Source organism: Ranitomeya imitator, chromosome 2 (assembly GCF_032444005.1).
Source record: "Ranitomeya imitator isolate aRanImi1 chromosome 2, aRanImi1.pri, whole genome shotgun sequence".
NCBI classification, from domain to species: domain Eukaryota; kingdom Metazoa; phylum Chordata; class Amphibia; order Anura; family Dendrobatidae; genus Ranitomeya; species Ranitomeya imitator.
In genome coordinates this window covers 546,955,581-546,969,245 of record NC_091283.1, presented here as the reverse complement: position 1 = coordinate 546,969,245, position 13,665 = coordinate 546,955,581, and the positions used below count along the sequence as shown (strand labels likewise).

Here is a 13,665-nt window from a genome sequence, read left to right as displayed (position 1 = left end):
CAGGTAATGGAGTAGCTCAATTAACAGTCTCGTGCCTAACGGTTATGAGGTGATGGCGGCCATCTTTACTCCATTATAACCAATGGGGAAAAGTCACTTTCAATAGTTTTTAATGGGAAATGGAATTTTCTTTAATAAAGTCAATTTTCAAGATTTTTCATCCAAGTTTTCACAGTTTTGGGATCCAATCACGGCACACAATACCCGGTATACGGGCTGGCTGAATCCTGTTCGTGACGCCAATTGTGACGCCCAGGAGACCGGGGTACCCAGCACCGGACCAATGGGGTCTGTCTCTTGAGGGAGATGTCACGGGTGGCTTGACCCGGTGCTGTGGCCTCAGGCAATGCACAGTGTAAGGGGTATCATGAGGGAATAGGCACTTACTTGATCAGCAGCAGGTTCTCCTAGCGGTGATGATCCTGATCCTGGATAGATGGCTATTGTCCAAATGAAAGACTGAGGCACTGAAACGTTTAACCAGTTTACTTCAACATAAAGGGATTTACAACCAGTCCTGTCACCGGAGTCTGTATGGGAACTTTGAGTTACTTTGACCCTGCCGGGGTCTTCGCCTCTTAATGTACGCAGTTTCTGTGTGGCCCTGCTGCTGTATGTGAACTGGCTGCCGGCCCAATCTGTCCCCTCCGGGTCCTGGTTCGACGGGCAACCCGAGTCCTTTTATCGGCTTACCCCCTCCAGGAGTACCGCTGAACTCTGTGTCTGTTGCTGCGTCCGGCCCTAGTGAAGCTGATATCACCTCATGTTTTTCCGGTTGCTGTATTATATATAATGAATACAGCCACGGATCCGGTATCCGTCTTTGCGCCTGTTCTGGGTAGTAATTAATGCTACCCGGTTCTCACAATGTCCTTTTTCTCTGTCCCTTTTCTCCTCAGGCCGGTGATTTGGGCCTGGAAACCGTCATAGGGCTGTTAGAAATTCAGCTGTATGACCTCTCACTTTCAGCTCCTTAGCCCAACTGCCATTTCTTCTCTCAGACCAGAATGGATCAAGGGGAGTCTCTGGAGCTCCCCCTTCTGGCCGGAGGTGGTAGTGCAGTTTTGCTATCTTAATATTTGTATTTAGTGTCAGTAACTATTTTTGTGGCAAATACCCCTAGGGGTGCCACATTTATATGTGGGGGGCTGCCTTTTCCTTTGGGGAATTTCTCTGAGGCAAGGTAGGCTTTATTTTTCTATCTTCAGGGCTAGCTAGTTCCTTAGGCTGTGCCGAGTTGCATAGGGAGCGTTAGGCGCAATCCACGGCTATTTCTAGTGTGTTTGATAGGATTAGGGATTGCGGTCAGCAGAGTTCCCACGTCCCAGAGCTCGTCCTTTATTATCAGTAACTATCAGGTCATTCCGTGTGCTCTTAACCACCAGGTCCATTATTGTCCTGACCACCAGGTCATAACAGCCCCCCTACCATATAAAGCCTCATCTTCACAGCCGAACCGTGGGCATGGAATCTGTACATAGGTGTTCCCCTACCATATAAAGCCTCATCTACACAGCCGAGCTGTGCGCATGGAACCTGTACATGGGTGCCCCCCTACCATATAAAGCCTCATCCACTCAGCCGAGCCGTGGGCATGGAACCTGTACATAGGTGCCCCCCTGCCATATAAAGCCTCATCTACTCAGCCGAACCGTGGGCATGGAACCTGTACATAGGTGCTCCCCTACCATATAAAGCCTCATCTACACAGCCGAGCCGTGGGCATGGAATCTGTACATAGGTGCTCCCCTACCATATAAAGCCTCATCTACTCAGCCGAACCGTGGGCATGGAATCTGTACATAGGTGTTCCCCTACCATATAAAGCCTCATCTACACAGCCGAGCTGTGCGCATGGAACCTGTAAATGGGTGCCCCCCTACCATATAAAGCCTCATCCACTCAGCCGAGCCGTGGGCATGGAACCTGTACATAGGTGCCCCCCTGCCATATAAAGCCTCATCTACTCAGCCGAACCGTGGGCATGGAACCTGTACATGGGCGCTCTGCATCCAGTAATAGGGTTCTGTTTATCTGTGAGTTTGTACACTGCCGTAATATAGTAGTGTACATAATCTCTAATAGAAATTATGCCATACATCGCCATCACAAGAACTAGTGGCCCAGTTACTTTACTCCTCGACTCAGCAATAACAAGGTCCGCCTTTGTATGTGAATCAATTTATTTATTATGCTCCGCTTATATAGCGCCATCATATTCCACTGCGCTTCATAGACATTATCTTCACTGTCCCCATTAGGGATCACAATTAAAATTTTTATAAGTATGTCTTTGAAGTGTAGGAGAAAATCCACTCAAACACAGGTACAACCATCTCGCAGATGTTGTCCTTGGTGGGATTTTAACCCAGGACCCCAGTTCTGCAAATCAACAGTCTGACCACTGAGCCACCACGCAAGCTTCTGAGATACACTAATAATTAAGCAGCTTCAATGTAAAAAAAAATCCAAGAAAGGAGACTGTGCATGGACTAATGTATTTTATCTGCGATTTATATACAGTAAATGTGGAAAAATGCTGTTAAAATATCTTTTAAGGGGAAACTGTCACAAGATTGTGTCTAATACATATGAGATCAGCATGATGTAGGGGCAGAGACCCTGATTTCAGCAATGTATCATTTACTGGGCTGCTTGCTGCAGTTTTGATTAAAAACTGATTTATCTGCTGCAGACCTACCGGCGCTCTGTATAGCCCCGCCACTGAATGGCAGGCTGTGTTCGCTGTGCATAGGCAGTGGAAGGGGTCTGATTGGACTATCTGGCAGCATGTTTACTAGTCCTCTAGTGATATTCTCCTGCAGATAAAAGTGATTTTATTAAAATTACACAAAGCAGCCCAGTAAGGGACACATCACTGGAATCAGGGTCGTTTTCCCTATATTATGCAGCTGTCAGATTAGGTAGCAAAAATCTGGTGACAAATTCCCTTTAATGCATGGATTCCAATCTGTAATAAGTGAGAGGGCATCATGACCCCAGTGAGGCTGCTATAGGAATCATGTGCAATCTGCAAAGTGTGCATGGTGCATAGTATGAACAGTTCTATCCAATCATTTAGCTCATCTTTCTGCTTGAATACAAATGTGTCCCCGTGTTTTCCTTGCAGTTACGAAGCCTCTGTACATTAGGAAACAGAAAAGTCATATTGTGCTTTGAACTTTCCAAATAAAATAGTTGTGTGATGAGTAAGTGCACTTATTGCATCCAGATTGTGTGTGTGTGCCACAGGGATCCAGCTGTCCGCAGTTCAGAACACACTTCGTGTTACGCCCTGAGCTGTTTTTTTCAAAGTGACTTTCTAGATGGATGTTTCAATTATTTATGCTGAGATAAGAACACATAGGATTGATTGTAAGGGGATAAAAAAAAGAATTTTCACATTTACAGAATCTACAGGTAGTAAATCTACACGCCCATGTTTTCCAAGTAAATTACTAGATATTTACTATGATCATTTGCATGTACAAGTTTATATGCTTTTCTATATGCAATATGTATTTTGGTGGCCTGACCACTTAAAGTGAACTTGTCATGTAAAATAACGTTATTATCCGGCAGATATGGAGTTAATCTGCAGGCTAACAGCATTCTGACACCATGTGGCGCCAGCACGGAGAGCCCCGCTGCCGAGAGAAATTGAAGTTTATTACACCCTGCAGCATTCATCTTCCCGTCATAGGGGTGGGCCGGCACGGTTTCAATCACCACTTTCTGTATAGAGAGCAGCTATAACCACATCCCCAGCACTGACTGACAGCCGGCCATAACTCTCGTACTGCTGTCAGTCAGTGCCGGGCGAGCGGTTATAGCCGCGGCTCTTCATTCACAGAACGGCAACTGAAATCATGGCGGCACAACCCTATGACTAGAAGCTGAATGCTGCTGGGGAAAATAAAGTTGATTTTCTCTGGGCAGCAGGGCTCTCAGTGCTGGCACTGCACGGTGTCAGAACACTATTCTCCTGCAGATTAACCCCATAGCATTATTTGACATGACAGGTTCCCTCACTGAGTTTTACAACCTGAGTAAGGGCCCTCAAACACTATAGACTAACGTTGGCCAAAGTTGCTGATCTCAACGATTTTGGCCATCAGTCTAATGTGTATGATGTACCCCAATAAACGATGTCAGGGGACACTAGGATTCGGCCAATCATTTTGTTCCCTAATAAATATGCCACCACCAGAGATATTTGGCATCTTCTCTCTCATAGAGAACCCAGGAGCGCTCAGCGAACAAGTGCGAAACCGGCTAAATAAGATTAAAATAGATAAATCTCCGGGTCCGGATGGCATACACCCACGAGTACTAAGAGAACTAAGTAATGTAATAGATAAACCATTATTTCTTATTTTTAGTGACTCTATAGCGACAGGGTCTGTTCCGCAGGACTGGCGCATAGCAAATGTGGTGCCAATATTCAAAAAGGGCTCTAAAAGTGAACCTGGAAATTATAGGCCAGTAAGTCTAACCTCTATTGTTGGTAAAATATTTGAAGGGTTTCTGAGGGATGTTATTCTGGATTATCTCAATGAGAATAACTGTTTAACTCCATATCAGCATGGGTTTATGAGAAATCGCTCCTGTCAAACCAATCTAATCAGTTTTTATGAAGAGGTAAGCTATAGACTGGACCACGGTGAGTCATTGGACGTGGTATATCTCGATTTTTCCAAAGCGTTTGATACCGTGCCGCACAAGAGGTTGGTACACAAAATGAGAATGCTTGGTCTGGGGGAAAATGTGTGTAAATGGGTTAGTAACTGGCTTAGTGATAGAAAGCAGAGGGTGGTTATAAATGGTATAGTCTCTAACTGGGTCGCTGTGACCAGTGGGGTACCGCAGGGGTCAGTATTGGGACCTGTTCTCTTCAACATATTCATTAATGATCTGGTAGAAGGTTTACACAGTAAAATATCGATATTTGCAGATGATACAAAACTATGTAAAGCAGTTAATACAAGAGAAGATAGTATTCTGCTACAGATGGATCTGGATAAGTTGGAAACTTGGGCTGAAAGGTGGCAGATGAGGTTTAACAATGATAAATGTAAGGTTATACACATGGGAAGAGGGAATCAATATCACCATTACACACTGAACGGGAAACCACTGGGTAAATCTGACAGGGAGAAGGACTTGGGGATCCTAGTTAATGATAAACTTACCTGGAGCAGCCAGTGCCAGGCAGCAGCTGCCAAGGCAAACAGGATCATGGGGTGCATTAAAAGAGGTCTGGATACACATGATGAGAGCATTATACTGCCTCTGTACAAATCCCTAGTTAGACCGCACATGGAGTACTGTGTCCAGTTTTGGGCACCGGTGCTCAGGAAGGATATAATGGAACTAGAGAGAGTACAAAGGAGGGCAACAAAATTAATAAAGGGGATGGGAGAACTACAATACCCAGATAGATTAGCGAAATTAGGATTATTTAGTCTAGAAAAAAGACGACTGAGGGGCGATCTAATAACCATGTATAAGTATATAAGGGGACAATACAAATATCTCGCTGAGGATCTGTTTATACCAAGGAAGGTGACTGGCACAAGGGGGCATTCTTTGCGTCTGGAGGAGAGAAGGTTTTTCCACCAACATAGAAGAGGATTCTTTACTGTTAGGGCAGTGAGAATCTGGAATTGCTTGCCTGAGGAGGTGGTGATGGCGAACTCAGTCGAGGGGTTCAAGAGAGGCCTGGATGTCTTCCTGGAGCAGAACAATATTGTATCATACAATTATTAGGTTCTGTAGAAGGACGTAGATCTGGGTATTTATTATGATGGAATATAGGCTGAACTGGATGGACAAATGTCTTTTTTCGGCCTTACTAACTATGTTACTATGTTACTATGTTACTATGTATGGTAGGGACGATGAGATATCTGCCGGCAGAACAATTGGCTGAACCTATGTTTGGCCAACAGGCATCTAATGTGTATAGTGTAATTCTAATATGTAGTTCTAGGACCCCTTCTCTTCTCCATCTACACCTTCGGCCTGGGACAGCTCATAGAGTCCCACGGCTTTCAGTACACCTCTATGCTGATGACACACAGATCTACCTCTCTGGAACCGATATTTCCTCCTTACTAACCAGAATCCCACAACATCTGTCCGGTATTTCATCTTTCTTCTCTGCTAGATTTCTAAAACTTAACATGGATAAAACAAAATGGATTATATTTACCCCATCTCAGTCAACCCCCCCAACAGACCAATTCATCAAAGTCAATGGCTGCTCACTCCTGCAAGTCCTGCAAGCTTGGTGCCCCAGGGTAATCCTTGACTCTGATCTCTCCTTCAAACCACATATCTAAGCCCTTTCCACTTCCTGCCGACTTCAACTCAAAAATATTTCCCTTATCCACATATTCCTTATCCAAGAATCTGCAAAAACTTTAGTGCATACCCTCTTCATCTCCTGCCTCAACTACTGCAACCCCCTGTTCTGTGGCCTCCCCTCTAAGGCTAGGTTCACACTGCGTTAACAGCAGCCCGTTCAACACATACGTTAACGGGCTGCTGTTAACGCAAGTGCCGACTTGTCACATCGCTAGCACAGATAGAACATCTGCTAGCTCTATCTGCGCTAGCAGTGACGGACCCGGAAACGCTGCAGCCTGCGTCTCAGGGTCCGTCACTCAATGACGGCACATGGCTAGCACACGCCCATTGTGGGCGTGCGCTAGCGATGCATCCGACATAGAACTTAATGGCGGCGTTAATGGACTACGTTACACCGCGTTATGCCGCGGTGTAACGTAGTCCGTCTAACGGACTGCCAAAACTAAATGTGAACCCAGCCGAACACTCTTACACCCCTCCAATCTACAGTGGATACAGAAAGTATTCAGACCCCTTTACATTTTTCACTCTTTCTTTCATTTCAGCCATTTGGTAAATTCAAAAAAGTTCATTTTTTTCACATTATACATATATGTACACTCTGCACCCCATCTTGACTGACAAAAACAGAAATGTAGAAATTTTTGCAAATTTAATAAAAAAGAAAAACTGAAATGGTCACAAGTATTCAGACCCTTTGCTCAGACACTCATATTCAAGTCACATACATGCTGTCCATTTCTTTGTGATCCTCCTTCAGATGGATCTACTCCTTCATTGGAGTCCAGCTGTGTTTAATTAAACTGATAGGACTTAATTTGGAAAGGCACACACCTGTCTGTATAACACCTCACAGCTCACAGTGCATATCAGACCAAATGAAAATCATGAGGTCAAAGGAACTGGCCAAGGAGCTCAGAGACAGAATTGTGGCAAGGCACAGATCTGCCAGGGTTAGAACAGAATTTCTGCAGTACTCAAGGTTCCTAAGAGCACAGTGGCCTTCATAATCCTAAAATGGAAGAACTTTGGGACCACAGAAGTCTTCCTAGACCTGGCCGTCCAGCCAAACTAAGCAATTGTGGGAGAAAAGCCTTGGTGAGAGAGGTAAAGAAGAACCCCAAGATCACTGTGGCTGAGCTCCAGAGATGCAGTAGGGAGATGGGAGAAAGTTCCACAAAGTCAACTATCACTGCAGCCCTCCACCAGTCAGGCCTTTATGGCAGAGTGTCCAGATGGAAGCCTCTCTTCAGTGCAAGGCATATGAAAGCCCGCATAGAGTTTGCTAAAAAATGTATGGAGGACTCCCAGAGTATGAGAAATAAGATTCTCTGGTCTGATGAGATGAAGATGAACCTTTTTGGTGATAATTCTAAGCAGTATGCAGTATGTGGAGAAAACCAGGCACTGCTCATCACCTGCCCAATACAATCCCAACAATGAAACATGGTGGTGGCAGCATCATCCTATGGGGGTGTTTTCAGCTGCAGGGACAGGAGGACTGGTTGCAATTGACGTAAACATGATTGCGGCCAAGTACAGAGATATCCTGGATGAAAACCTCTTCCAGAGTGCTCTGGACCTCAGACTTGGCCGAAGGTTCACCTTCCAACAAGACAATGACCCTAAGCACACAGCTAAAATAACAAAGGAGTGGCTTCAGAACAACTCTGTGACCATTCTTGACTGGCCCAGCCAGAGCCCTGACCTGAACCCAATTGAGCATCTCTGGAGAGACCTGAAAATGCCTGTTCACCAACGTTCACCATCTAACCTGACGGAACTGGAGAGGATTTGCAAGGAAGAATGGCAGAGGATCCCCAAATCCAGGTCTGAAAAACTTGTTGCATCATTACCAAGAAGACCCGTGGCTGTACTAGCTCAAAAGGTGCTTCTACTCAATACTGAGCAAAGTTTCTCAATACTTATGACCATGTGATATTTTAGTTTTTCTTTTTTAATACATTTGCAAAAATTACTACATTTCTTTTTTTTCAGTTAAGATGGGGTGCAGTGAACATTATTGAGAAAAAAAATGATCTTTTTTGAATTTACCAAATGGCTGCAATGAAACAAAGAGTGAAAAATTTAAAGAGGTTTGAATACTTTCTGTACCCACTGTATGTGCTTTTACTAGGCACCCATTGTAAAATCTTGCTACATAGACATTCTCACATCAGCACTGACATAAAGGAACTGACATCATCTGCTAAAAAATACTGAAAACTTAAATATATTTTATGCATATGCGCATATTTGCCGGCTGACATTTAGGCACGGTATTTTGGATGATGTTCATTAATGTCAGGATGAAATCTACCAGTAACAGGACATGTCTCTAAGTCAAGGGTTGAACACTATCTCCAGGGCATGAAGCAATAATGTTTCCAGTGACAGACCTGCTATTCATATAGTATAGGCCTGGAGTTGTCTTCCTATTTCATTGCATAGTTAATGTACTACGTATTCATAATTTTGTCCCCACAGTGAAGTACATGAAGGAGATATCTCCCTTCTTCAAAGGCTCAACCTCCGGTGGTCCAGTGAGCTGGGAAGGCACATCACCAGCGCCTCCTCACAAGAAGAACTCTCCAGCCTTACCTCCTCGGGACATCAAGGATGGGAAGAGCATACCGCTGAAGATGTGTTATGTATCTCGCACATTCTTACCTGCTGATCCTGAGCCCAGGTGAGAAAAGGGATAATCCTGAAGCTTAGGATTCTCGTTGCAGCATATATACGGAAGAGACTAAAAGGCCTCCTACTGATGCTGGTGAATTTCTCCTCAACATACTATTCCAGGAAAGAAGGCCTTAGCACGTGTCTTTCCCTACCAATATGCTATTAAACCTTTTTTGCTCATCCATAAGAGGTCCACGAATCCTATAGCCAAGGGTTATTGGTCCACCCTAAATTCTGCTTCCTTCTCATGGGCTATATAACAGTTGCTTTAGTTATAGTACATATAACCTCGGCTTTCATCTTTTCCTACCCAATTTTTTAGCTGGCCCCTTGCCTAGGATTTCTCTGGTTACCTGAGGTTGAGACCGAGACATTGCTGCAGTTCACAGCACATGAGGAATGAGGACATAATCCATCCAGTGCTGTGCAGCAGAGATGAGTGGCATATAGACGCTAGTTTCATTGCTATTTTCAGCAGTATGTGTTGCTGTAAAAAATCTTAGGTCTTATATTCTTAAATCAACAGCAGTCCAATGATCATACCTAGTCAACATACTTGATGCCCCCTTTTGAATTAAATTTCATGGTCCCTCCATTCCAGTCCATGTTTTTCAGTGGTACAAAATCCCCTCCCCATCCCCCACCTATGATATTAGCGCTGTATCCATTCCTTCTGTGTCACTGGCATCGGCCCATCAGAGGACAGTGGGCATGTCAGTCACCCTCCATAGAGAAAAAGACTGCGGCGGCCACATCATGGAGGCCTTTTAGACTGGAGGGTTGTCTTAAGCTGATCCTCTTTTGCCTTCCTCAAGATGAACTCAAGACTGTTTCCAAAGAAATGAAATGCATTTCCAGTTCATATACAGAATAGGGACCTGTGTACTTGCCAGTTAGGCCTTGTTCACATGTTCAGTATTTGGTCAGTATTTTACCTCAGTATTTGTAACCCAAAACCAGGAGTGGGTGATTAATGCAGAAGTGGTGACGTGTTTCTATTATACTTTTCCTCTGATTGTTCCACTCCTGGTTTTGGCTTACAAATACTGAGGTAAAATACTGACCAAATACTGAACATGTGAATGTGGCCTTACAGTCAGTGCCGTCATAATAAAGCCTATAAATACTACATCCATAATATCTCCTTATGATCAGCCATAGTGCCAATATCAACCCCTGCACAGTGCCCCATAAGTGTACAAATTCTATGTCTGCCATGTAATGCCACCTCAGTTATGATCATGCTTGTCACATTGCTTTGGGAGGCATTGCAGGCAGTATAGACTGGTTAGTGCTGCCCGCCTAATAGTGACTGCAGTCAGGAGAGTGGTCACTTCAAGTTCCAGGATGGAACCATATACATACAATATCTTTTTATTTGATTAGGTTTGTCTGTATTTTTATGCAGGTACTTGGAGATTTGTTCAGCAGATGGAAGAGACGTTCTTTTCCTACGAGCAAAGGATGAAGGTACAGCCCAGTCCTGGTTCAGCGCCATACATGCCAATGTCAATGCTCTGATGCCACGAGTCCGAGAAGACGTCAAACAGGTTGTGGGCAAGGATATTAAATCCATGGGCTGGCTGACAGAACAGGTATGGCTTATTGTCTGAGCTATGCTGATCAAAACGTGCTGCTGTTGGATGTTCTCTCCTTTTGGCTATTGATGTTTATTTTTTTTTTGTAGCTGCCACAAGATGAAAAACAGAAACTCTTGGCAATTCTCACAGAAAAAGATCTTTTACTATATAACAGCCTCCCTCACACCAGAGATGGCTTCAGTAAACCTGTTTTCTGCCACCCACTGATTGCCACCAGGTACCTGAAAAATGCCACTGAGAAGGTCTTCAGTTGTCCACCTTTGGGAACAAATTATTTTTCCTTACTTAAAGGGGACCTGTCACGTGAAAAAACACTGTTAACCTGTAGATACAGTATGTGGTCCATTTGAAGGTTTTTAGCATTCTGAACCTATCCAGTGCTTGCACATTGAGCCACTCTGCCGGGAGAAAATTAACTTTATTCCCCCCCCGGATCGTTCGGGTTTCAGTCACAGGGGTGGCACAGGCATAGGTTCAGTCACCGCTCTGTGTATAGAGAGCGGCCACTGTAACCGCACCCCTGGCCCTGACTCTCAGCCGGGTCTAATTCTAATTATTGTCAATCAGTGCCGGTGGCGCGGTTACAGCCACAGACTGGGTTTCAAGAGAGTGCCATAATAACAGTCACGGTGGTCTTCAACAGACCCCCCTGCCCTAATCTTATGTTTGAATCAGCATCGGGGGCAGGAGCAGTGCAGCTGAGTTTAGCTGTGCCACATTGCAAACCTTTTTATCAGCTTTCCTCCTCTCATAGCAGGGTCACCTCTGGACATATGACAGTGATCACACTCATTGCTGTTGTGCTCAACTTGTAATTACTCTGCAGTGAGATTAGAGCAGGCAGTAGGGTATCATTACATCTCACACAGGGGTAGTCCAGAACAGGGAGTTTATTCTTGTGTGAGAGCGAGTACAAGTTGCTTGAAAACAGCAGACATAATGACTTCTTTCACACTGAGAAACCTGCTCTAAGCCATTGTGGGGGCGTGTGCATTGCTGCCTGCTTATGATTGGTCAGCATCATACAGGGGAGGAAGAACATGGTGCCAAATACTTCCATTGCTAATATGTCTGCAACAGAGATGCGAATTTAAAAAAATAAAAAATGTTTTATTCCACTCTGCACCCATCATATGTCCAATTCAAGATGAAAAATGTGTTGAAAGGTCCTCTTAAACCTTATATTTGCACTGGAGCCCAGGAGATTCAAGTTACACCTCTGCTACGTTGTATTAATAGAGTACATCAGTGGTTAGCAACCAGTCACTCTCCAGCTGCTGTAATACTACAGCTCAGTGCACATGAATTGGTTGTGGCCCCCTCAATGTAGCGAGACCGCCACTTTTGAAACATTAATATCAATGTGATAGTCTTGGAGAAATACGTCAGGCCATTTTATATTTAATAGCGTGTTCTAATTCAAAGTAATCTACAGGGCTACTGGATATTTCCAGTTACATAAAGCTTTTCTGTAGAATTCCAGCAGAGTATAGGCTTTTATATGGCAGCCTGTAGTCTGGAATCTACAGATTATTTTAGTTCCATTCCTATTAATAACAAAACAATAAGTGAATTGTAATTTCCTAATATGTTATGTGAATATTAATTTACACTAACTGCTCCATAAACTAAATAATAGTTAGTACATAACTACTATCTTTGGTTGAAAAACATGAATTCTTCCCACACAAGGAATTGTAAGAAAAAAAGTTGTGTCTTTGCTTCTTTTGCTGGGATTTGTAAGGATCGGTGATGATTCATGCTTTAGAGACTTTTTCAAGATTTGTTCATCTCGTGCAGGACGGTATAGTAAAAGTATAAACATCTAGAATTTATTATTTTCCTCACATAAAATGTCATCATGAAATTTCATTTATACGAATCTACTGCCACCTAGTGGCGGGTTACATGAATAACATGTTATCGGTTTTCGTTTATGTTGCTTTTAAACGACACTTTTCCCACGTTGCTAATAACATAATGTTCTGCGTTGTTTCAGTATTTGGGCAGTTTATAATAATACCAACAAATATAATTTGTAATAAGGAATAGTTGCAGAACATGAAAACCAAGCAAACCTAAAATTGACTATTAGTGAAACCTTTGGCTGCCAGTCTTTGCCCCAGGCATGTGTGGCTGACTTTTCCTTTATGTGCCAGTGATACTGGATCAGTTGGGTGCATTCAATTTCCAGAGGTTAAATAACATGTAGCAAAAACAAAGTTAGTAATAGTGTTTGCATAATAGCCCCAGTCACCATCTATATGCATAAACTGTCATCAAAATCTTTTCTGAAATCCAGAAGTTGTCTCCTCCCCAATAATGCCACAGGAGGCTGCCAACTCTGCCTACTCCAGCCTGCTATCAGAAAATTGCTAGATACTTTGTGTTATCCCATGCCTTATGGGTTCATCTGTGCAGGTGAAAGTGAACAAGGGTGGGTTTCACGTAATAGATCCTAAAGAAGGTATGTGTCAAAGTGACATTAAAATGACTGCTAGGACCCAACGGTTTCCAGAAAAGTATTGCCCAGATCATTTCGCTACATCCGCTGGCTTATATTGCTCCCAAAGTGGTGCCATTTCTTCCCATTTAGGCCACACGCTCTCCCGTCTGTCCACCTGAAGAAATCGCATGCCTTCTTTCATTGTCCAGTGGCTCGCTTTACATGTTCAGATGCCCACTTTTGATGGGCAGGGCTCAGAATGAACACTCTGAATGGTCTGTGTCTACTTAGCTTTGCAATCTGCAAACTCCTTTCTATCACAGCCAGCAGCCATATTTTGGTGACTTTTTCCACAGTAGCTGTTCTGAGGGCTTAGCGTTGAATCCTGACACACATCAAACCTGGGACATAACCTCATCAATACCCCCTAACTAACCACCACATACTGTAACAACTCTGCTGGCATCATGGCATGTCCTCGCATCTCTCACACTATCTTACCCACTGCTCCAGGTCATGTCGCGGTTTCTGTTTCATGCCAGCTCCATATTCTGTGCCTCTGCT

General features: G+C 43.8%; 1 protein-coding gene across 1 annotated transcript in view; it reads left to right on the top strand.

Moving 5' to 3' along the window:
• Window positions 1-13,665, top strand: part of SNTA1 (syntrophin alpha 1) — an 81,448-nt gene that overhangs the window by 60,547 nt on the left and 7,236 nt on the right. Inside the window, exons 3-5 of the mRNA XM_069751946.1 lie at window positions 8,860-9,061; window positions 10,463-10,649; window positions 10,742-10,872. Coding sequence (XP_069608047.1) covers window positions 8,860-9,061; window positions 10,463-10,649; window positions 10,742-10,872 — 520 coding nt within the window. The remainder of the gene's footprint in view (window positions 1-8,859; window positions 9,062-10,462; window positions 10,650-10,741; window positions 10,873-13,665) is intronic.